General features: G+C 39.2%; 1 protein-coding gene and 1 non-coding gene across 4 annotated transcripts in view; one reads left to right on the top strand and one right to left on the bottom strand.

Moving 5' to 3' along the window:
- Window positions 1–26,196, bottom strand: part of PLCB1 (phospholipase C beta 1) — a 695,548-nt gene that overhangs the window by 94,451 nt on the left and 574,901 nt on the right. For all 3 annotated transcript variants that reach the window (XM_027069591.2, XM_027069592.2, XM_027069593.2), the window contains exons 24-27: window positions 21,992–22,124; window positions 19,121–19,174; window positions 15,030–15,249; window positions 11,119–11,299 (exon numbers count right to left, since the gene is read on the bottom strand). In XM_027069591.2, coding sequence (XP_026925392.1) covers window positions 11,119–11,299; window positions 15,030–15,249; window positions 19,121–19,174; window positions 21,992–22,124 — 588 coding nt within the window. The remainder of the gene's footprint in view (window positions 1–11,118; window positions 11,300–15,029; window positions 15,250–19,120; window positions 19,175–21,991; window positions 22,125–26,196) is intronic.
- LOC113602630 (small nucleolar RNA SNORA70) lies at window positions 3,976–4,111 on the top strand. Its single transcript, XR_003424110.1, has one exon. It is a non-coding gene; the product is annotated as a small nucleolar RNA SNORA70 (small nucleolar RNA).

Genomic DNA, 26,196 nt, shown 5'->3' with positions numbered 1-26,196 from the left:
ATTTTCTAAGAAGGGGAAGCCTATGTGCTGATGGAAAAGAATAGTGCTAATACACATTGAAAAGCAGGAGAGAGAGAGAAAGAGAGCGAGAGAAAAGGAGGGAGGGAGAAGGACACACAGAAGAACTGATAGAAAAGGAGAGAAATACAGGTAGACAGACAGGCAGACAGAAATAAAAAGTTTTGCCAGTCGTTTCTGGCATCTAGTTCTCCATGCCTTCCTTTTCCCGGTGTGGATGGACAAACTTTTCTCATGTGATCTACTTTGTATCTTTCTTGTATATAAGTTAGTTCAATATTGATTTCTGTTACTTGCAACCAAGAGAATCCTGACAAAAAAAATAGAAATAGGAACCTCCAAATAAGATAAAGGAAACTCTCTGAGTATTGGGTCCAGGATTTCTATTGCATAAGATGTGAAAATAGGACCCAGAAGAGGGATTTTTCACACAATAATTGAAGTGTTTTTTTTAACTAACCTAAGGTATGCTCATTTTTGGTGTATTTATTAGCAGATAGACTCTACTCACAGAACTGTTCAATCATGTATTAATCACAAAACTCACTGAAGATAGGAAAGAAGAAAAGATTAGTTTAGAATTCTTAGGGAAAAGAACCTAGAGAGTACATGGTTAAACTGAAATGCAGTAAACAACATTTAATTTTAACTTTTTATATGATTCTTTTTCCTGGCCCAAAGGAATAGACACGTTTCAGTCATTGGGCTTATTTGTTTACCACTCATGACAACTCTTCTAGTTAAATGTTCCAAACCTTTTAAGGAGCGAAAAAGGAAAGCCCTGGGGGAATATAATTTCATGCTTGTTTTCAGCTCCGTGCTGAAATTCACTAGGGTTAGCCATTTGAGGGTGAGAGAATGGTTTCCATGGAACAGAATAGTTCCTTGACTCTAACTCAAAAGGGATAAAAAAACAAATGTGGACAAAAATTGTCATGTTTGGAGTCTCTTCTCAAGAAGGACAATTTGGAAAATGAACAAAAAGTCAAGTATAGAATGTTCACATTTCAGGCACAACCCATCCTCCTTCCCCTTCCAAGAATATCCACAGAAGGTACCACCCTCTTTTCCACTCTCAAAGCATCCACTCTGAATTTTCACTATAATTTGTTTTTTTGTTTGTTTTTTTGTTTTTTACTTCTACAAAGAATTTATTCACTAAGTAATGATCTATGTACTAAATGCATTATTGACACTTTAAATTTTTTTAATGTTTATTTATTTTTGAGAGAGAGAGTCACAGAGAGAGACAGAGCGTGAGTGTGGAGAGGGGCAGAGAGAGAGGGAGACACAGAACCTAAAGCAGGCTCCAGGCTCTGAGCTGTCAGCATAGAGCCTGACATGGGGCCCAAACCTGCAAACTGGGAGATCATCACCTGACCTGAAGTTGGATGCTTAACCAGCTGAGCCACCCAGGCACCCCCGTTACTGACAATTTAAATGCAAGGTGAATGTTCACACTGGTATGTATCCTAGCCATTCGAATTGAGAAATATTCATTCATTCATTCAACCAATATTTACTTAGCACCTATGGTGTACTGGACACTGCACCAGTACTGAGGGTCTAATTGTGAGCTAACAGATAGGTCTGATCCATGTGGAACTGATATTCTCCACTAGCTCTCATTTCTTTTCAGAATGAGCGCAAAATCTTGGACTAAAAGGGCAACGATCGTTCTCTGAGATATTCTTTCATACCTATGAAATTATTCTTTTTTAAATTTGCATAGCCACATAGAATTTACAGTAGCTTATTTGGGTCTAAACGTCTAAAGGATCTTTGGAAAATTTTCCTTGTTGGGCTAAATAAATAAATAAATAGGAAAACCTGACCAAGATTCCTAGTTCAATGCAATAAGTTGGCCCAATGAATTCATAACATTTAAAATTATTTTTCATTTTTAAACTATGCTGAGGTAAATATCAGCTTTGCAGCTTTCTGAAAATATAAATCGATCATTGTAACATACTCCCTTGAATGATATTTTGGTATTCTTTCATGAGGTTATCAACTGGAAATATTTTCAACATTTTTAAAATATCAAGAACTTTGATAAAGGGAGCTCTATTTAAGGTATGCTAATGATGCTTGGGGTTGCCAGTGAGTAAAGTTTGCATTTCATCAAGTTAGTTGAGATTATTATACCTGATTCAATCAATGAAGAAAACAACCAAACCACCCCAGTTCTAGGGTAAGTCTTCATAATTTTGAAAGATGTCAAAATCATTTAATGTAGAATAAATAAAATAAATAAATATTGGTTACTACTTACATGTGGGTAAGTAGCAAAAATGCTCAGACTGGCGGTTTTCAAATAATTAGCAAAGGAGATCTGATTAAAAGATATGTGATTTGTCCTGTGGTGTGTTACTAAAATAGGGCAATAAATCATGGGTTGAATATTTCAACAGTCCCTTTGGAATATAGTCTCAGAAGAGCTGCCTGTGAAGATAAATACCACAGCATGTCACCTACTTTTTTTCTTAATGCAAAATATATCATATCAGCATCCTGACTTGTCAGGGGGGGAGGCAATGAGTCTTATAATTCCAGAGGGCACAAACTAAATTATCAGACTTGTGGGTTCTGTTTTGGAATTTTCCTTTGAGCAGATTCCCTTCTGTTCCCTAAGCTTCTTTAAGTTGACATAAGTCAAAACTATTATTTTTTTGCCTTTGGGGATGGTTCTGTTTACAGACTTTTTTTTCTTAATGTTACCTAAAGAGTTGCCAATTAACACATAGAAGTACATTAAGATATATTGTGTACACACACAAAAGAAAAACCAAAGTTTATTTATTGCTTCAAATTAAAATCCTCATTATTATTTTTATAGTCCCAAGAGTTGGATCATCTCTGATTTTATAATTAAAGGAAACTAGCATTATTGTCAAAGGGAGAGTTTACAGGCATTCTTGTACAAAACTTTTGTTTTAGAAATGAGGATACACTCAAAGACGTGAAATGGTTTAGCTAACATTATGCAACTAAAAATGGAAGTCATGTCTTCTCACTTTAAATCTTGTGCAAATAGTCCTTTGGTAAAGAATGATGACTATCTTCTAGGCACTGTGTTAAGTGTCTTTGGATTATTTTATTGCACCTCATATCCAAATTATGACAGCTGTGTGTACATTATTGTTCTACTTCTCCACCACTTACTGTATTCACGCTCTTTGTCATGTGACTTGCACCTCCCCTAAATAAAAGATAGAATCTATTTCCCTAACCCTTAAATCTGGGCAAATCTTACAACTTGCTTTGACCAAAGATGGAGAAAGAAGTTTATGAGACCTCTCAAAACATCTTGCCCATTTCCTCTTGCTCTCAAGTGGAATTCTTTTCATTCCACATAAACAAGCCCAGGGTAGCCTGATGAGTGATGAAACATGTGGATCAGTCATCTGTCTTGACCCAGCTGACAGTCCGCCAACCTTCAGAAGCAGAGCCCCTAGGTGAGGGGCAGCTGAACCAGAGACACATGAATGAGCCCAGCCAACACTAGAGGAACCATCCAGTTGAGTCAAGCTCAAATTGCTACACACAGAATCATGAGCTAAACAAATTGTCATTTTAAGGCAATAAGTTTTGAGGTGGTTGTTATGCAGCAAAGCTACCTGATAAAGATGGGCATTCTATTAGTAGATCTGTCTGACTTCACAACCTGTACTCTTAACCACCATAAGCCCCTAAGGGCAGGGACTATAGTTAGGCTTGGTGCACATGGAATTCTCCCACCATATGAGGCCTACAGTAGGCCTTCAATAACTTTTGATGAATTGATGAATTAATGATTATATAAGTGTATTTCATACTCTCTAACTTGCCCAACCTCTGAAAATAATAAATGCAAAGATACCACATGAACTCTGTAGGTCAAAAGGAGACAATCCAACAGAAAAGTAGGCAATAGATGTGAATGGGCAGTTTGTAAAAAGAAAAAAGGACTATAATCTGCAGCCAATTAAGCTGAATACGCTCTATCCCCCCCTGGGGGCCTGGTGTGCAATAGTTGCAAACAGTGGCCTCTGTGGTAGTGTGTGCAGCTTGTTGTTTGTATTGGTTGCCCTAAGGGACCATGGAGACAGCCTTTTCCAGTGGACATTCATGTCTGATTTGCTATCCCCAGTCGAAGCTCCAGACAGTTTTGCAGGGTGCCTTTGGAAAGCCTCAAGGCACAGTGACCAGGGTCCACATTGACCAAGTCTTCATGTCCATCTGTACCAAGCTGCAGAACAAGGAGCATGTGATTAAGGCCCTATTCAGGGCCAACTTCAAGTTCCCTGACAACCAAAGAGTCACATTTCCAAAAAGTGGGACTTTAACAAGTTAATGAAATGAGGAATGAGCCAATGATGGCTAAAAAGCGGCTCATCCCAGATGGCTGTGGGGTGAAATACATCCCTAATCATGGCCCCCTAGACAAATGGTAGACCCTCCACTCTTGAGAGTCTTGGTGTTGCCCTCTTCTTGCTCATGCCCACCAATAAATCCTAACTCCTGTCAAAAAAAAAAGGAATACAAATGGCCAAAACAAACATGGAAATATACTCATGTATGCGCATAATTACAGAAATGGAATTTAACATAAAGATAATTTATACATATATATGTATATATATACACGTGTGTGTATATATATGTATATATATACACACACACACATATATAAATATATGAGAAGAACAACCTCACTCTACTAGGGTTACTCAATGATGATCAAAAAAATTTACAAATAAGAACACATTTTGACAATTCTTGCATTCTTTATTTCATTACTAAAGTCTTTATTTATTTGTAATTTCTTATTAGGTGGAAAATGTAAAGTTTTTAGGAAAGTTATTTATTTATTAAGAAAAATAATCCCATGTTAGAGTCAGAATATTGGAGGAAGACAGATAACACTACCACGACTCAGTAGAGTTACTTTCTTCCTGACACTGTAATTACTCCTGGCCCATATACTTTAGCTGGCTGGCCATAGAAGGGAGAAAATTCAAGGCTGCCTTCTGTAGAGGCTGCAACAGCAAAGGGTGCTCATAGAAATCATCAAAAGTAAGACAATGATCTCTATCGATCTGTAGCAAGATGTCAAAAATAGCAATACACATTTATAATAGAAGTCAAGATTTCCTAGTCAATTCATGTATTATTTTATTTCATTAATAGCCATGATTTGTGGACATTATCTTATTATTCCTCCTTATAGTTCTATGAAGTGAAGATTATTCTTATTTCCATTTGATAGATGAGAAAATGGAAATTCAGAGTCATCACACAGTTACTCAGTGCAAGAGCAGTGGCCAGAAATGACATTTGACTCTAGACCCTCATTCATCACTACTCACATCCTGATGGGCCATCCATTAGTAGCTGGTCAGTATTCACCCACAGCTTTTACCATGAAACAGATCTTTCAGTCTCTGGGATCAGCAGGGACTTGGGGAACTCAGGTGGATGGATACTAATGTTGGTTTGGGTCCTATAAATGATTGCTGGTGAGATAAGCGGGACTATGTAAAAGAAGAATACCAGCCATTAAGGTTGATGTGAAGGAAGGGAGAAATGAATGGGACTGGTACATTTGGGAGACCTAAAATATGAGAAACAAAGCAAAGCAAAACAAGCCTCTACAGAGGATAAAGAGTGTGGTGACTGTGAGAGAAAATGAAGAAATCTTTTCTTGAAGCCATGAGGAAGAAGGAAAACAGAGAAGACTAAATGGCAGGCTAGGTACCATTGCAGTTGAGAAGTGACCCCGGCAACATCACCATGTAATCTCCTCTCACTAGGCAGTTTTTCTGCTTGAATGTGATGCTAGGTCTCATTACTGACAGTGATCAAGAGTCCCCAGAAAGACTCCCTAAGACTTTCTATCACTTACCAAAGTCACTTTTAAAATGAAAACCTAACCCTAATGGTATGACCAAACTCAGGGTCAACCAATGGCTGTTGATGAAAAAACAATTAAATTAGAGCAGATTCCCCAATCCTATAGTTGGAACAGGGGTCCCCAGCTAGGGTTCACAGATCCTCACAGTATCTACGGAGAGATTTCAGGGAGTGCAAGAACTTGAATGGGGTTGGGGAATTTATATCTTTATTTTCACTCACCTCTACATGGAAGTAACTGTTTTCTTCTGTTGCCAATATAGGCAGGAAATCACATGAGTGATTTCCACAGGCCCTGTGCTTTTGGCACCAATAGGTATCTCCATCCAGCTTGAGGATCAAGCCGTGAATAATGGAGCACATGCTGTATTTCCCATTTCAACCAAAGGGAACTTTAGCCTTATTCCAAAATACATTTTGAGCAAAGATAAGGATCCACGACTCTAGAACCCAGCTTCTTTAATTTGAATGTGTAACAAGTCACCTGGGACACCTATTAAAATGCAAATTGTGATCTAGCACGTCTGGGGTGGGGCATGAGACGCTGCTTGTCTAACAGGCAAGATCCCAGGTTATTTGGGAACCACACTTGGGTAACCAGGCTGCAGAGCTATTTGGATACAAAGTTTTAAGGATAAAGATTCTTCTTTGGACAGGTATAAAAATTTCTTTGAAACTATTGAGTCTATGAAGTTTGGTGTGCATTTTATACCTCCTGTGAATAGTGACCTCAAAAATATTGTTGGTATTTATCAATTTATGGAGTTACGTGAATTGTTCCCACATCTGGGGTTTCGTATCAACTTGCTGATACCTTTATTATTTCATTTATCGTATGCTATTGTAACTGTTTGTGGTACCTGCTCCCTGAATGTGTATGATGACTACATCTTCTTCATCTCCATCTCCAGGGTCTATCAGAGTGCTTTGCAAATATTAAGTTTTTAATGGTCATTTGGCAGGGAGTTATTGATGTAATGGTTTCTTTCTTGATCCTTGAACTGTGGATGCTGGCATTTGAAATGTATAATCCTTAACCTAAACACATCTGTATTTAATTCCCAAAGCAATTTTGGGAGATGAAATATCCTGTTTAATTTTCCTCATCACCCAAATAGTCCTTTTTACCTGGGGCCTACTTGCTTTTTAATTACACTTCCATTTGTCTAATTTAGCTTGAGAGGCCTGTTCATAACTCCGATCCACAACCAAAGATAGAACTGGCATTTCTGGGTGCTTCTCGGTCAAGAGATTTCCTGGCAGAACAATTTCTGGTTGAAACAATTGGAGTGATAGAAAATGAAGAAAGAAAGAAACAATTGAAGTTGATACATGCCAGCTCAAGGCATGTAGTATAAATTGTGGATACCCCCAAATGGCCATAAAGTAAACTTCATGTGGTTCTAAATCCTAGGTGTTTGGGCCTTAGCCTTCTTAACAAAAGGATACAGGTTTTGTTCAAAGGCATCAGGACTTTATCTGAAACCCAGACCCACAGTCACAAAGGTGAAGGGGTGAGTTTTTTTAGTATATTTGGCCTGAAAGGGCCAGACTGGCTTGGACACATATGTAGATTTTTTTGAAAACTCTTCAAAATTTTTATTATGGACACACTCATTGCTTCTTAGGGCAAAGGGAGTTGAAGCACATGTTGTGGAATTGCCACCCACAATGGGATTTCCACTACCTCTACTGCTCTGTGTCTCATCAGGTGGGATTTTTCTACCTATAAGCTCAGCTTGGTCTTCCCTGGTTCCCAGCCAACCATCTCATCTGGGAGAAAATCTTTTGAGCAGCTAGCTCTCTGTGTCCTCCTCTAGTGGGATTTGATATGGTCCCTCCTGCTCAGGTGTTTCTCCTGTGATGAGTTTGTGCTGCACTTCCCTCTGATTTCTGCACTCATTTGTACAGTCACCTACTCCCTGAAAGCTTTTCTGGTATGTCTGGGCTTCTGTTTTCATCCACACTCTTAATTCTTGTTTTGGGACTCTTCCATGAGTATTGGGTTTCCCTTTTACTCTGCCGTGTCTCTCTCCTTGGGGAATGGAATCTTGACAGGGGCTGGAACTCTGGGGAAACTCCAGATGATTATGGCTGGACTGCCTAGTCCTCAGAGTTATATTCACCCTGTTCGTCAACTGCAGTCATCTGCCAGAGGACCCCAGGACTTCTAACCCCTTGGACTACCATTCGTCTGAACTGTGCTTTGGGATGGCCCTTTCCTGGGTCCCTATTCTTCACCAGGTACTAGAAGAGTGGTCCATGTACAGGTTACTTCAGATCATGTCACTCCTCCACTCAAACCCCTCCAGTCATGTCAACTACACTCTAAGTGAAACGCAGAGGCCATACAGAGGCTCACAACCCTATAAGATCTGTCCCTAACACCAAAAGTCCCATCTCTGACCCAAGACCCTATAGTCATCCTCAGACAGAGCCACCCTGCTGGTCCCCCAGCAGACAGGCCCATCCCTGACCCAGAATCCTTGCATTTGCTAATCCTTCTGCCCAGGAAAATCCTGTCCCATGTGTTTACAGGGGTCAGTCCTTCACTCCTAACTCAGGTGCTGCCTCTCAGTGAGTCCTTCCCTGGTTACTCAATTTAAAATTTCAAGGCATGCTCCTCATCCTTCCCTCCATCTCCATTCCCTGTTTCCCCATTTTTCATTGATTTTTCTCCTAAACCCTTAGCACCACCTGACATACTATATCTGTTACCAACTTATTTTGTTCATGGTTTGATCCCTCTTCTAGAATGTAATCTCCATAAAGGCTAGGGTTGTTGTCATTTTTATCCTCTTCTATTTTATAATATTTACTGAGTAGGTATCTACTAAATATTTGTTGAATGAATGAATAAATGAATGAGAGTTTCTTTGTGAGGTGATAAAAATGTTCTCAAATTGTGCTGACGGTTGTATATATCTATGAATATATTAAAGACCATCGGAGTATACACTTTATTTTTATTTTATTTACTTATAAATGCTTATTTATTTATTTTGCGAGACAGAGGGATGGAGAGCAAGCAGGGGAGGGGCAGAGAGTGAGGGAGAGAGAGAAAGAATCTCAAGCAGGCTCCACACTGCTAGTGCAGAGCTTCAGGCAGGGCTCAAACCCACAAACCATGAGATCATGATTTGAGCTGAAACCGAGTCAGATGCTTATCTCACTGAGCCACTCAGGCACCCAGGAGTATACACTTTAATGAAATGAATTTCAAGGCATATGAAATAAAGTTGTTGAAAAGAGAGGGAGAGACCGTACTGCATCCTAGTCACTGTAATGAAGGAGTTGGCTGTGCATGCCTGGGAGACCTGAGGTCATTATGATAAGCTTGGCTTAAAATCTGAATTAGCAGAGGTATCTGCACAATAGTTACAAGGCAGGGGCTCTAGAGTCAGAGGACCAAGGTTCAGAGCCCGATTTCACCACTTTCTAATTGTAGAATCTTGGGAAAGTCACTAATTTCTCTGTGTTTTTTTTGTTTGTTTTTTGTTTTTTGGTTTTTTTGCAAAATAAGCCGACAATAGTACCAAACTCTAGTGGTTGTTGTTGTAAGGATTAAATCAAGCAATTTCTGCAAATGGCTTAGAACAGGATATGGCCCCCATGGTGAATGCTCAATACATGGTTGCTATTTTAATTTTTATTATTGTTATTATTTTCTGGGATAAGCTGCTGGAGAAAATCAGATGGTGTGGTTATAGTGAGGTCTCAAAGCCATTATCTCTCACTAAGATTTACTTTGACTTTCTATGGCCTGACAGGCAACCCCTTCCTTACACCAAACCTTATCCCTGTCCTACTATACTTTCATGGCTTAGATCCTATTTTAGTAGTTCACAAACAAGGTGGCCCACCAAAATCGAGTAGAACTTGTTAAAATCCTCAAGCCTCACATTTAGGAATGAAGCAGGGGTCCTCAAAGTGTGGTCCTGGGACCTGAAGCATCAGCATCACCAGCCCTACAGGAGGCTGGATGAATTGGAAATTTGGGGCAAAGACCAACAACCCATGTTTTAAGGCTTCCAGGTTGTTCTGATGCATGCCGAAGTTGAGAATAATTGGCCAAGTGGAATCTGATGTTCAATAAGCTCCAATGTGATTCTGACCTGCTTGTTTGCATATTATCATTGTGGAACCAGTGCTAGGTCAACAGCATTACACTAAATCACCTATTACATAGGGATGGCCAAACCATCCACTAATGGCTAAACCAGCCACTGATCTCCAAAGCAGAAACAGCCCCAGAATTCTCTTACATGGACAGGCTCTCGGCAAAGAAACAGACAGCTCAGACAACACATACAAACTCTGGCTACACTAATTTCTATTAGCTTACTTATTTGTTTTATTTGGGGAATAAGCTTTTGTTAAAGGCTACTTTGTTGTTTGATTCATTTAATCTGTCACCAAATATTTATCATAACCATACTACGTGTCAAAGCATCAACAACAGTGGAGGGAATGTCACAACCTGTGAGAAAACATTTTGGAGGACAAAACTGATCACTAATAGAGACTATGGCATTTCCTCTCACAGGGAGCCTCAGCAATTAGGTGGACAACATCCCATACTGGTCACGTAGAAACTGACTCTCTTAAATGTAGGAGAGAGGACTATAGGCTTTTTTTTTAGTGCTCGCAAGGCCCAGGGACACCAAAAAAAAAAAAAAAAAGGTGAACATTTATTTGCAGCATGTTCTTAATTTTCTTGAAACAAGATATGTGTTTTTTTTAATCCCTTATGAGAGTTCAACAACTCTCCCCCCCAAAAACTGTTATAACCCCAAAATAAGCTAGTGAAAATAAAAACAATAAAACATAGCCTCATTGGGGAACAGAGAGGAGCTTGGTAAAGGTGCTAGAATAGTGGAACTTGTAGAATATTAGTGTGGTAGACACTAGGTGTCCTTAGGCAATTTCAAGTTCTAAGAAATGATTTTGTTGCATTTTAAAACTCAAGTAGTAAGTTTCGATTGTGCTTTTAAGCATGCATGAAATCACATGTCACAATATGGATCTGAGAACTGCATCTTACTTCTGTCTATACCCTAGCATCAAGATAAGATTATTAGCTAAGGAAACAAGAGGAATGTGTCAGTCAGACCTGCCACCATCTCTCTAAAGTTATCCAAGAGCGTCAAGAATTTTCTATAGAAAAGAGGGTTCCAGCTGTACAATCATATTTCTCAGGCTTACCAGTTTAATATGTTCTCGCTTCTGGTATTTCTCACTGTAATACTGTTCTTGTCGAAGATTAAGCAGCTGCTGCTGTTGTTTGTCCTTCAAGTCTATTAACTTTTGGGTCATTTCAGCATCTAGGGCAGCAAGATCTTGCTCAATTGTTGATGAACCATGGTCAGGACTGCTGGGTTCTGATCTGCAGAGACACAAAGCTTGACTCAAAACATGCAGGTCATAACAAGGTGGAGGGAAAGTTGTACACCAGCGTTCCTCCTGTATAGAGTGCTGTGTTTGGAAACATGTTTTGATAAAATACTTGAGATAGAGGCTGATACCCCAAGGACAAGCTTAGCAGAGGAGGGTCTCCAAACACAGAGAGTGGATGACATTTGTGAGATGTCAGGTAGCGGCAGAAAAGGAAAGCCAGGAGGCTGGGGGTCCTATCATGGTGGTGGAGAGAATGATAATCCTCCCTTGGGAAAAACAATGTCTGATAAAGATTTTTAAGGCTTTTATCTTTTAATTTTTTTTTAAAAGGACATATATAATGTAATTCCCAGTTGTTTATCTCTTATAACAACTTGAGTGGACGTTATATCAGTTGGACTCTGTCAGGAAGGTTGAAGAGATGCTAAATGTTGCATCCGGGTCATATGGGTAGAAAACAGAACATGTGCAGACACCACATACTAGCAGACCCTCCCACCTCCACCACCCCAAGCTGACATGTTCTGTTTCTTGACATCTTTTAATATCAAAGATGCATTATTAAAATAATTTTCTTTGGGGGATGTACCAGCTTCATGGATATTTCTACCCAAAATGGCACTTTCCTATAAATGCTTAGGTTACAAGAGAAAGGGGGATGCATGAGTTCATGAAAAAATATTTATCAAGTGCTTACTCTTGCAGGGTAACTTTCTTTGAGTTATTCATAGTCAGAAAATTATACAGATACTGAGAAGCTTAAGGGTAATACTAAAGTAAATCAAAGCAATTCTCACTGACTTGTTATTGTGCTAAAACATATGGTGTGATTCCTTCAAGTTTTGTGCTCTTACTTTTTTTAGAACACACAGAAAAGGAGAATAGTGTTGAGAATGGGTTACCAAGAGCAGGTCTGTTTTCTTCATTCATATGGAAACTTCTGCAGTAAGAAAACTAAACCACCTAAGACATCTAGCCTATCAGATTCTGCCTCCATGTTTTTCACTTGTGGCCAGGTGGAACAGGTAGACATTTCTTAAATCAGCTGGCACTAATTATTGTTGCTTTCACTTTGATTTAGGCCACCATTGATGGCATCACAGGGAGAGTCAGTTGGTTAGGATCCTATTTTGGCAAATAAGGGATGCAGAATTCCCTCAGAAGTTTCTATTTGTATTTTTATGTGCAATGCCAAATGAGAATAAACACTCTACAAGGCTCATGGAGCCTGATACATCAGAATAGCACGGCAGCATAGAGAGTGGATGACATTTGTGACCCTCCATCCTGGCAGGAATACAAGTTTATTTGCCAATATCACTATAAGTAGCATTGGTGGGGTGACCTCCATCTTGGCATGAACATGAGACACATTTATTATCTTTTGTAGCAGGAAGTCAGTGTAGTCAGAACAGAAAGGTGTTTCTTCGATCAGCCACAATCACTACACCCACCATGGCAGAGGCAACAGGGTCAACATTTATTGACCACTCTACACGCGCCAGGCACTCTCTCCTTTTGGCTTTCATAGTAACCCAATAAGTAGGTATGACTATCCCCAGCTTACATTTGAGGAAACTGAGGTTCAGTGAGACAGTTTGCCTAAGGACACAGTATGGGGGGAGTCCAGAGCAGCTTATCCAAAGACAAACATCCAGAGGAAAGCAAAGTCTGTGTTTTTAAAAACAATGCAATCATTGCACGCCAGTGTCTGGACAGAAACTATCTTTGAATGATCTGCTCTTGCCACGATGTGGAAACCTCAGTTGAGACAGTGGATATTTGGATAAGAAACTAATCTAATGGACATTATTTCCATTTATTATTCTGAGGTATTTTCAGGATTTTAATGTGTATCAAAGGTGACAGGAGATAGATGGACGTAATAAGACCTCAGTGGCTTTGCCTCTTAAAGAAAAGTTTCTCTTGATGTATCTTTTGATACTAGATGCTTAGGGATTTTTGTTTATTTTTTGAGGAGAAGTATAAAAAAATAACCAAGGGAACAGGGTTTCTGCATCTGCTGTAAGAACAAGGTTGAAAACATTATCCCCTGTTGCCTAACATTGCCTGTATAAGAACCATGAGATGAATTCTTTTGTAATTCGATACCGGGAAAATGTTTGTCTCTCTTAGAATAACAAGAAAGTTTGCTTTACTCCAATAAGGAGAATTATCTAACCCATATTCCCTTTCTCAGAACCTAAGAGCTAAATTCAGTGTTCAAGGACACAAATTACATTAAATGGTGGGTACTGTCCAATAGAAATGTAACACAGGCCATGTATTCAATTTTTTCCACATATGTGATTTAAAACTTTCAGTGACTACCTTGAAAAGTAAAAAGAAATGAGTGAAATTTATTTTAACAACATATTTTATATAGCCTAGTACATCTAAAACATCATCACTTCAACATGTTATGAAAATAAAATCAATAGAAATCAATAGAAATACATTAGCTATTTTATATTCTTTTTAAAAAAATGAAGTCTTTGAAATCTGGTAATTTATGCTTACAGCACCTTGAATTTTAATGAGCTACTTTTCAAGGGCTCAATAGCCACATGTGGTTAGTGACTTCCATATTGGACAACTATTGGAATATTCCATATTGGACAGGTTTAGATACCTCTTAGCCACTCTACGTACGTGTGTGTTGTTTTTCTTTTTCTATTTTCATAGGATTTTTACATATGTGTTCTTTGGTAAGTTACTTCAATACTCTGTTAGAAGTTTTCTGGATGACTTCTAAGTAAACAAATAGGTGAATAAACAAAGGACCACATACATATCACAACAACAAAAGTTTACAAGTTTTAGGCCAAGCTTCGCCTGAACTCTTTGTGTACCTGTGGGTAAATGTTAATGTCTTTAGCTTTTGGTTTCCTCCTTGAAGAAGTGGCAGAAGTTCACCTTGAGAGCTTCTAAGACCACTCTTGTTCTACGAAATGGTGATGTTGTTGCTTTTTAAAGCCCAAGTACTGGGTTATGATTGTGCCTTTAAGTTAAGCACATGTTAAATCATATGTCACAATATGGCTCTGAAATTGCCTCTTACATCTCTCTATAGCCTGGCATCAAGGTAAGATTATTTTGTAAGGAAGTGAAAGAAAGGATGGAGCAGACTCAGCTCAATGACAATGGCTTGCATGTTCCCATAGTTCCCCGCATTGCCATGTGAGCTACTTATGGGTGATAATTGTGTAGGTCATGCTCACTGCCCATGACTCCCCAGGGCACACAGTAGGCACTCAATAAATGTTGTTTGAATGAATGTGTGAGAGATGCTTCTCCCGGTCAAGGTCTGGGTATGCGGGGCTGGGAGGACCTCTAGACCCAAACACAAGGGTTATCTGTACAAAGCGTTGTGGGTTTCAACGAGGCCAGCAAACAGTAGTTGAGACTTCTCTTTGCTATAACAAGTCACCTCTTCAACCAGGTTACAGAACACAGCAAAATTTCATACCTGCCAGGTTGACAGCTATATTATGGGAAGTCAGCCAACAGGTATTGGGCCCACAGGCCAGAAAGCCAGGAAAGGATTCCTGCATATCTACTGTTAGGATGTGGGCAAATAAAGAAATTCAGTCCACAAGTAAAACTGAGCTGAGGTGGCTTTCATTCTTGCAGTGTATCCAAAATGTGGCGTAAAAACATCAAAAATCCATGTAACGGACTCTTTCCCTTCATACTATAAAACAATTCATTCAACTTACTTTTTCTTACTATCCTTTTTGGCTGTCTTTTCCAAAGCTGCCCTCCTTCTCAAGTAGTCATTCTGAATTTCATTATATTTTGTAGTGTGTTCTTTGATAAGGTCAGTGGTTTTCTTGTGGTGTCTTTTCACCAGGTCTTTCATTTCTTTGTAGTGCTTCTTTTGAAGTTTCACAAACGGTTTCTGTTGCTTTAGCTCTTCGATAGTCTGTGCTTCCACTTCTGCAACAAACGAGTATAAGAGCGAACAGACGTGGAATGACTACAAACACAGATGTAAAGAGGGGTAGCAACCTACCTCTTGAGCGACATTTGTTTGATCCCAGCCAACTGGAGCTTATGAGCAGAGCTTGCATGTCAAATGTATCTTGGTTCCAGTCTGGCTCTGTCACTGCTAACTTTTGCGATTAAGTTATCTAGTGGATAAACACACTCAAAGACCCAATCTCTTCACTCACAATTTTTTTTGAAAGTTTGGGTTCCCTAGAAACAGAGCCCAAGATGGGGGGGTGGCGGGGATTCAGGTGTATGTGATTTACTGAGAAGGGCTCAGGTGGAGGAGGTGAGTGCAGTGGACAAGGAAGAGGAAGGGGCAGAGGGATGGTGTGGTCTTAGCTGGAGCCTAGCTTCTGCCTGTCCAGTGGGGTGCTCTAGAGTACTATAAAGTGCATCTCACTTTGAGGGAAGAAAGTCAGCCTTTTGCATATTTGAGAAAGTCAATGATGGGAGGCATAACCTCCTAGAGAGGTCTTCCTTTCAGCTGAGGGAAATTTCCAAGAGAAGGGGAAGCTATACGCTGTTAATGGCCAACACTCACCACAGCTGGACATGGGTGCATCAGATTAAAAGGAAACCTAGATGGGCACCAACAGGATCTACTTCAAGGACCTCAATGTTTCCACTACTTTTTAGGGTTGTTATGATGATGAAATAAAAGAATCATACGAAGTATTTAACAGTTTCTGGAAGTGTGCTTGTAGAGGCTTAACAAATGATCATACAGGTTGTACAGCACCCTCTCTAAGGGGCACTATTCACATTGTAGGTTTGGATTTATCACAAGTGTTTCAGTAAAAAGCACTTAAAGAGGGGGAAAGTCCCTTGATATGATTTACCCAAAGGCGCTATAAGGGTTAGTGGTAGCATACACTACTACATAATATTTTTTTAATGTTTATTTATTTATTTTGGGAGAGAGAAAGTGCACAAGTGAGCAGGTGAGGGGCAGAGAGAGTGAGAGAGAGAATCCTAAGCAGGCTCTGCGGTGTAAGCATGGAGCCCAACAAGGGGCTTGATCTCAATCCAATGCTTAGGAAACAATTAATGCTTGACCTTAAACCATTCTGTATTTTACTGACATATTTCGTCAATTCTAGAATATGCATCTTTAAAGTATGTTAACCTTTCTGAAATTAAGAAGCTTTGTATAATTGATGGAGTGTCACAATTTGTTGATGTTTTTCTTTCTTAGCAATCCATGAATAGCAGGGTGACTTAAAATGGATGGTGTCTTAACTTCAATGAATTATCATATATTTGGGCCCAAATTAAGTCATAGTTCACATGTTTCCATCCTTTCATTTGAATTTTCTGCTTCTAGGAACAAAAATATGTTATCATAAATATTTAGAACTGTCAAAAGATTCAGAATTAATATATGCCACGAAAAACAACAGACCTGAATAGAAATGAGTTATCTAATGGATAAACACTAAAATCAGAATAATAATTTATGTTCTTCAATGCTGAGGTCATTAAGGAATTGAAACATGCTCCCCTTTTTTATAATGTGTCTATTCTCCTGACATTCGATTCCTTTTGAGAAAGAGGCCAGGAAGAGAATCAGGTACATTTATCTAATGGTTTCCCTCAGGCCCAAATGGACTCATTATGGTTGCATAATAACTTATTATATTAAGAATTTATAATCCTAAAGAATTGCTGCATTTTTGGTGATAGATTATATCCCACTTCATTAAAATGGTATAGAGCACTTCAGTTACAGCAAGTTTAGCAACAGGGTTTGAAATGTTCCAACCTATCATAAAAAAACAAATTTCCACTGGAAGTACTAATTTTTTTTTTATTGTCTGTGGATGAAAGGCTATTCTTTGAATATGCTCTTAAGCATAGATGTAGTGTCCATTTACACAAAGAAACAAGCTACCCAGAGATAATCACTGCTAACATACTGGCACACACCCACTGCCTTTTGTCTACACACTTATGTATTCTAAATAACACTGGAACCATGTTGTATTTACATTCCTGTCTCTTGTTTTATGTGTTAACATCATATTGTTTCCCATGGAATTAAATCTTTAAGAACATGTTTTAATACATTCCTCAAGTAGTTTTTCTATGCATAGTTTACATATTTTGGGGGGGAAATATAAATACACACGTAAAATACTTCAATCATAAATCCATAGCCTTATACATTTTTACAGAGTGAACATGCTTCAGTAACCACCACTCAGATCAAAATCAGGACATTGTCAGTGCCTTGGAGATCCTCTTTTTGGTTTCTGCATCCCCTCTGCCCTCCCAAGTATAATTCAAATCTGTGTTTCTAACACACAAATTAGTTTTGCCTGTTTTTAGCGTTATGTAGTGGCAATTATAAAGAATGTGTTCTTTTGTGTCTGGCTTCTTTTCCTCAACATTATTTATGCATGCGAATTTTATCCATGTTGTGTATGATCATAGTTTATTTATCCCTACAGCTGTATCCCATTTTATTCTGTGACTGTACCATGATTTATTTACCTGTACTAGTGTTTATGGACATTTGGAATGTTTACAGTTTTTGACTCTTACCCATAGAGTTTCTTGTGGTGAACATGTGCTTGCATTTCTTCTGTTTATTGGGTCACATATTGTAAACATTTCCAAGATTCTACTATATGCTGCTCATTGTGTGTAGTATGTACCAATTTTAGTCCCACTAGTTTAAGGAGCTAATGAAATATAAATTATCCTAACTATATCATAGTTCTTAAACACACCATATTGTGTGTTTAATCGCAAACAGTTCACATTCTGCATTTCTAAAATATGGCTTATTACTCTGGAAAACAGGGTGGAGGTTCCTCAAAAAATTAAAAATAGATCTACCTTGTGACCCAGCAATAGCACTGCTAGGAATTTACTCAAGGGATACAGGAGTGCTGATGCATAGGGGCACTTGTACCCCAATGTTTCTAGCAGCACTTTCAACAATAGCCAAATTATGGAAAGAGCCTAAATGTCCATCAACTGATGAATGGATAAAGAAATTGTGGTTTATATACACAATGGAGTACTACTTGGCAATGAGAAAGAATGAAATGTGGCCTTTTGTAGCAACGTGGATGGAACTGGAGAGTGTTATGCTAAGTGAAATAAGTCGTATAGAGAAAGACAGATACCATATGTTTTCACTCTTATGTGGATCCTGATAAACTTAACAGAAGACCAAGGGGAGGGGAAGGGAAAAAAAAAAAGTTAGAGAGGGAGGCAGCCAAACCATAAGAGACTCTTAAAAACTGAGAATAAACTGAGGGTTGATGGGGGGTGGGAAGGAGGGAAAAGTGGGTGATGGGCATTGAGGAGGGCGCCTGTTGGGATGAGCACTGGGTGTTATATGGAAACCAATTTGACAATAAATTTCATATTAAAAAATAAAATAAAATAAAATAAAATAAAATAAAATAAAATAAAATAAAATAAAATAAAATATACATCTTTCCTGGCCTAAAATAAAATAAAATAAAATATGGCTTATTGTCGGCACTTTGGGAAGGCATGGATTCCTGTTCATTGGGTCACACTTACAGTATGAAACTATCTTTTGATTCTAAAATAGTTATCTTGTGAAAATATATTAGTTTTATACCAATAGAGTCCTATCTGCCAAACACAGTTACTTCTCTGTGATGATATGATTACATTGTGTAATGTGGCTTTAGCTAGGACTGCATACCTGTAGATGTTTTTAGAGAAGAAACATGATGTTATTTTTCAGAGATGAAGGGAAATCTTCTCTCTCTAAATACTTATATTGTATAATATTCAGCTGCCTAATTCCATGGGGGAAGAGGGTGACATTTACCTGTTAAAACACTCTGAATAAGATCTTCTGTTTTGGCAGGTGCCTTTACAGAACCTGAAATAAAGAAAAAAAAAGAAACAGTCCCTTTAACTTTAACTTTTAAATTGTATTCTTCCCATATAACAATTAAGTTTGACTCTTGAGTGTAAATCTCTTTATGGATAAATAACAAAATGTAGGAGAAAATAATTTGCAAATAAATAAATAAATAACCCAGAACATTCCAAACAAAGTCTTCATTTTGTTACTTTGAGGCAAACCTAAGTAAATGTGAATTTATATGCTTCATAAACACACTGAAAGGACATCCTTCCACTTTGATGCAAAACTCCTGTCAACAAACTCCATTTCAGCAATGCCATTGCCACCTTTTGGCCAAATCACGAATGGCAAGTGGGTTTTTTTTTTGTTTGTTTTTGTTTTTTAAATCAACTGCTGGGACGCCTGGGTGGCGCAGTTGGTTAAGCATCCAACTCTTTATCTCAGTTTAGGTCTTGATCTCAGGGTTGTGAGCTCAAGCCTCACTTTGGCTTCCACCCTGGGTGTGCAAGCATGGAGCCTACTTAAAAAGAAAAATCAAATGCTGACCAGCAAGCAGTAATAACTGTGGCAGGCAATAGGTGCCTGGGTGGCTCAGTCAGCTAAGCGTCCAACTTGGCTCAGGTCATGATCTCGCGGTTCGTGAGTTCGAGCCCCGTGTTGGGCTCTGTGCTGACAGCTCTGAGCCTGAGCCTGCTTTGGATTCTGTGTCTCCCTCTCTTTCTTCCCCTCCCCTGCTTATGCTCTGTCTCTCTCGCTCTCAAAAATAAAAATAAACATTAAAAACAATAATTGTGGCAGGCAAAATCCATTCATTGGTGGATACCAGAATGACTGGACAAAAGTTTAAGGAGAAAAAGGGTATTTGCATAGTCTTGAAGAATCTCCTCTAAGATGACTATTATCTATAAAGGAGAAATCATAAATTTCAGTTTAGAAACCTGGCAGACTCCACCTTAACCAAGTGATCCCACATCACCGATGATGAGAAATACTAACATCAGGCTTCCCTGATATCATGCATGGAGAAGGGCACAGCATTGTTTCTGCGATATGCTTGCCAAAATTGCAAAACTTCACTCTAATCATGAGAAAACATCAGACAAACCCAAATTGAGGGATATTTCACAAAATAACTGACCAGTACTCTTCAAAAGTGTCAAGGTCATAAAAGACAGGATAGATTGAGGGACTGTCATAGATTCAAGGAGCCGAAAGAGACATGACAATTAAATACAATGTGGGATTCTGAGTTGGAACCTGTAACAATAAAAAGACATCTGTAGGAAGTGAGTGAAGTTCAGTTCCAAGTACTGTGCCAACCAGGTCTGTAGTTCAGTTCCAAATACTGTGCCAACATTAATATCCTGGTCTGGTAACTGCCACCATGATCTGACAGATGTTAACACTAGGGAAGAGGAGACCATTTTTGCAATGTATTCTGTTCCATTTTAAAAACGATTCTGTAAGTCAAAGTATTTCAAAATATCAAGTTAAAAAAATCAAGTGCTAAAATGCCAAATTTTCTTATACTCTCCAAAGCATAAGACTATATTTACTCACACATTTCAATGACTTATTTATATTCCAGAAGTACTCAAAATGTTTGTATTTGGTACATAAAAATCTTCATTTGAAAATATCACTCTTTATGATCAAATCTTCTCAACCATTATTGATCTCAACAAACTTCTTAAAAGTACAGGCCGCAGTTCATGAGCATTTGATACAAATTCCATAGTATTTGTTCTTTTTAAAATCTCACTCTCCCCCATGAGAAATACACCTCCCCTCCCAAATAAAAGATCTGGATTTCATCACTACCATGCTGTAGTAGGACAAGGAGGGAAGGAGACAGGAAGCCATACCTTCATAAAAAGAAATTCTTCTCCCTTTTATTTACTTTCATATTAGCCCATTCAATAAAAAGTTATTAAGTATGTGATATTCCTCAGGTCTGTGCAAAAGAAGCATCAGATTGAAGCCTATCCTGGGAAGCCTACCATCTATTGGTAGATAGATAGAAAGAGGACATACAAATGACAGAAATTGCCTAATGCAGTCTTAGATCAAGGTCAGAGTTAGCTGCACTGAAATCAAAGGATTTTTCTAAGAAGTGAGACATGAGTGGACTTCTGGGAAGGAGCAGAGTTGCTGAAAGCAAGAACTGAGTTCACAGGGAGCTATGCCCTGCTGACTTCACTCTTCACTACCTATGTGGCCTTCAGGAAGTGCTTCTTCATCTCAAAACCAGTTTCAAAAACAAACAAACAAACAAACCCCAGTTTCTTCATCTGCCCAATGGGGACAATGACAGAATCCACCCTTATAGCCCCAGTCTAAGGGTGAAGTGAGTCAATCCATTTGAAGAGCTGAGCAAAGTGCTCAGCACATGATTGACACCCAAGGTCATTGAAAAATAAGTTGAAGAAAGAAGGAAAGGAATTCTTGGCAGAGACCTAATTGGTGAGGTAGAACTAAGAAGATGCTTGTAAAGCGTAGCTGTTTAGGAGGTACATGAAGAACACTTCACAAACCCTGCCAGCACGTGGGTTATAAATAAAGACATGGAAATCTGGGTGATGCTTTGTTGTAGCTTTGTAAGTTATGGTCAGAGCTAGATAAGCACTCATGAATCTCTTGGCATAAATAAATAAATTTATTCATTCATTCATCATACATTTTTGGCATTCATTCATTCATTCATTCATTCAATACACATATCCTCCAAAGTCCATGCATCTGTGCTCACTTGATGCTCTAGGGAGCCAAATTGTGCTATCTCCTTCAGTTTCACAAATAAACTGGAGGCTCTCTTTTCAGAGTGTTTACCTGGAGCTGGTTGGCTGTGGGGAGCCTGGGAGGGTGGTTTGGGTGCCAGGGATGTAGTGTGATTCACTCCGTTTTCTGCTGGAGTTGTCCTGGCTTCACTTGGAGCTTCTGATGGTGTTTCCCCAGGATCAGCCTGTAATCATAAACATAGTTTCACTTTTCACATTTTTTCCCCTGTTCTTTTATGACCTTCCTAAACCAACAAGGCTACATTTGATAGAATTTTCACAATTCATTTGGAATCTGAAATATCCAATTGAAGTTGTCTAGAGAGCAGGGTAAAAACAGCATGGTGTTTAACTGTGACTATGGTAGGTTAATTGTATTAAAAAGCCCCAGTTTGTACACCTTCCAATGTCTATGCCCTTTTGTAGTGCCCTCTCACATTGACTCTGGATATGATCATGTGATTTGTTTGGGCCAAATAAGAGAATAGCAAATTTGATGCAAGCAGATTGAAAAGGCACTTGTGATTTTTTCCCGTCTTTCTCAGACCCCTGCTACAGCAGTGAAGGATGAGACTTTGTGGAGGAAAGCTGAGTCATCTAGGTAAGGATCTCCTAGACCAGCCAGCCCCAGGTGATGACAAACACAGGAGTGAGTCCAGCTAAGATGAGCTGAGCCTGGTCCAAAGCAGCAGAACCGCCCCACTGACCAAATGACTCATGAAAAGTAGTATGTAGACGTTGATGTTGCAAGCCACTACATTTCGGAGTTGTGTGTTATGCAGCCATAGCTAATTGTTACAATGGTTACAAGCATAGAATTTGGAGTCAAACTTACCTGGGTTCAAATTCTGGCCCTGCCACTTAATAGCAGTGCAAGTCACTTAACTCTCTGCCTCAATTTCCTCATCTTTATAGATGAAGATATGTATGTACTGGGTGTCCTAATATTACCTACACTCTAAGATTGTTTAAAGGATCCAATAAGTTAATTAAAATGTTTTTATATGTTTATTTATTTTTGAGAGAGAGAGAGAGAGAGAGAGAGAGAGAGAGAGAGAGCATCAGTGAGGCAGAGACAGAGGGAGAATCCAAAGCAGGCTCCAGGCTTTGAGCTGTCCGCACAGAGCCCAATGTGGGGCTTGAACCCATGAACTGTGAGATCATGACCTGAGCTGAAGTTGGACGTTCAACCAACTGAGCCACTTAGGCGCCCCTCAAATAAGTTAATATTTACAAAATTCTTAGAATAGTTCCTGGCAAAGAGTGAATAGGTGTGTGTAAACTAAATAAAGCTTTTAAGCTTGTGCAATACTATCGTTGAATAATCATAATTAATGCACTGGAATTTATGAAATCTCCACTCCATTCCCTCTGGCAGCTAGTCCACTGTGTCCTATGTGAAATAGACTTTTAATAAATGTTTGTTGAATAAGTGTTGTTCCTTATAAAATAATTGCCTCAGTGGTCATCACATACCATTGCAATGAAGCTTTTCAATTCTTAATTTCTCTGCAACTCTTTTCTTAGAACTGCCTTCCAGTTTCATGGCAGACATTACTGACAATGGCTAGCCCAGTGTTCTACTTTGTAGTACAAAAATATATTAGGAAATAGCCAGAAGTCATTCAGAACCTAACATTATGACATTTTCTCATGTAATTACAAATAGCAGAAGGTCCTATGAAAACATTTTTATAAAATGTAAGATGAGAATGACTGTCACAAGTGGCTTTTACACTGTCCCCCAAAGCATCGTTAAAACATGAGTTCCAAAACTGCTTTAAATGAGAGCAGAACTTATTTTAATTCAGCAAATCATCCCTATGTATCTCCCATGGCCTGCTCATGACTAGTGTTATTGAAATGGAAGAGATAAACCCTGGGACTAGTGGCTGGAAGTGAAGGGGGAAGGCAGGAGCCTAACGGAGAGGCTCAGCCAGCCTACAGAACTCACCATGCTAGAACTCTGCCTTTTGAAAAACGGCTACTTTCGATGGGTAAATTCTGGTTTGGCTGCGTTATTAAGTTACATCCATCAGGAAAATTATCCCTAGCATCAATATGCCAAAGAGAAGGATTGTATATTTTTTCTTTACCAAGAAATTGCAAACTGGGGGCACCTGGCTGGCTCCGTCAGAGCAGCATGTGACTCGTGATCTCAGAGTTGTGAGTTTGAGCCCCACGTTGGGTGCAGAAATTACTTAAGTAAATCTTTTTTAAAAATTGCAAACTGGAGGCATAGGGTCCAAACAGAGCACATGGAAATGTTTTCTTGGGCTCACTCGATGTTGCCAAGTATTTTAATTAAGGAGTTTCTATGTTAATAAAATGGATTTCTTACTTTTCTTGAAAAATACAATTGGCAACACTGGGCCTGCATTCCCCGTGTTGGGCTAGAATCTAGTGGTTTCTGCCCCTCTGTGGATCATTTCCTCTTTACTTATTTAGACTTTTCCCGCCTCACTCCTGCAGGTGTTTGGGTCTGTGGGACACTTGAGAAGGCTGAAATGCCATAGGTGTTTGCCCACAAAATTCATAAAGGATATGCATTTACAATGCACAGGAGGGACTGAATGAAGGGGAATGTGGGAAACAGCATTGGGACATCAGCAAAGTCATCTTCTGGGCCTTGTCCCCTGGTTCGAATAAGGTAGGGGAAAACTCCCCAGCCTCCCAGCCACAGGAGGTGTCCAAACTCAGCTGCCTGGGAGACAGGGAAGGAAGGTGCTCTTGTTCCATGGGCATCTGACCTTCCCCATCGATAGCCTGGTAGGTTTCTGGAACAATGTGGGAGATAAGTCACATTTTCCCCAATGTGATCGCTGGCTAAAATCAGCCCTCTGGAGAAAGCTAGGGTAAAAGAAAATTTTGATAGAGGAAAGAAGGAGGTGATGGCAAGCCAGCTTCCATGAAGGCAATGACATGTGGCTTTTTTTGGCAGCCAAAATTAGTGTCTTGGGGGTATCAGGCTAAAAATGTGCTCAAAATGAATCCAGCCAGCTTATTTTTGCCTTGTGTCAGGTTTGCAGACATTCCATGTAGCTGTATGCCCTTGGGAAACCAAGCTCAGTCATCAACTTGAGTCAGGTTGAAGGAAAAATAAATCTTTGCTTATCAAGGTTATGTAAGACAAAGCCCTACATCCCAGAAACTGACAAAATGTATCAATTCAGAGGGTTTTTTTTTTTTTAAAGCAGATAAATGTTGAGTAAACATACAGGCACACACTTTATAGCTGTAATTGAGGATAAAGAGACCAGTAAGGTTCGGTGCTGGATTTTGAGGTAAGCTTTGGAGAAACGCTCACTCAGTCCAGCGGTCACACAGGTAGATGCCTTCCCAGGCAAGGTGGATTGTATTGCATAATCCCCAGGGGGCGCCATTCACACGGTATATTAATGGACAGTTAATGGAAATGGTGGAAATGAGCAAAGCGGACCGGATTTAATGCAACAGGACAAAGTAGGGCCATGCCTGGAGCTGGAGAGGGGCCTCCTGGAAAGGGGGCAGCTGCCACTCAGCCTCAGCCTTTAAATGCCCAGGCTTTGAGTAAAGCTGGAAAACTTTTTTGCATGAAATCTGCTAATTTTAAATCACTGAGGCCAAACCACATCTTCAGATCACATCTGGCCCCGAAGCTGGCCATCTGTACACTCTGCTTGGAGGAGCAGAGTTTGCCTGGAATTCTGTGACTGTGTCAGGGCAGGCAATGCACCCACAGTAACAGTGGAGCAAGAAGGGTGTGCTGGAAAGGCAGTGGGCCGGATGATCTGCAGCCTACCACATCCCACCTTCTTGCCCCAGTGGCCGGACAAAGGTGGAAAGAAAAGGATGGGTGAGGAGGACTAAATGCTGGACTAAGGAATTTGGGGGCTCCTCAACATTTTATTGTTTTTGTTATTTATTTATTTATTTGTTTGTTTATTTTTTGTTGGTTGACACTTGTCAGGTGTTTCTTACAATATTCTGAAAACAAATTTTATTTATTAATCTAGTGAGAATCTATAGCGGCAAATTGAGAAGACTGGTGTTTAAAGTATTTTGCTAACCAGGGACACTACGTACAAATTCTAATTGACCCTTCCCTCATGGAAAGTGGTAACAGACAACTGTCAATCACCGAGTGCTTAATCTTGTTAGATACATCAGCCTCACTGAGGCCAATGTAGGCTGCCCCTTTGACTCCACTGTAAAGAAAAGAAATCCAAGGTGTTATTAAAGGTCTTTACTAAATACTTTATTAAAAGTCACAAAACT

This window comes from Acinonyx jubatus, chromosome A3 (assembly GCF_027475565.1).
Source record: "Acinonyx jubatus isolate Ajub_Pintada_27869175 chromosome A3, VMU_Ajub_asm_v1.0, whole genome shotgun sequence".
Classification (NCBI taxonomy): Eukaryota; Metazoa; Chordata; class Mammalia; order Carnivora; family Felidae; genus Acinonyx; species Acinonyx jubatus.
This window is presented reverse-complemented; position numbering and strand designations above follow the sequence as displayed.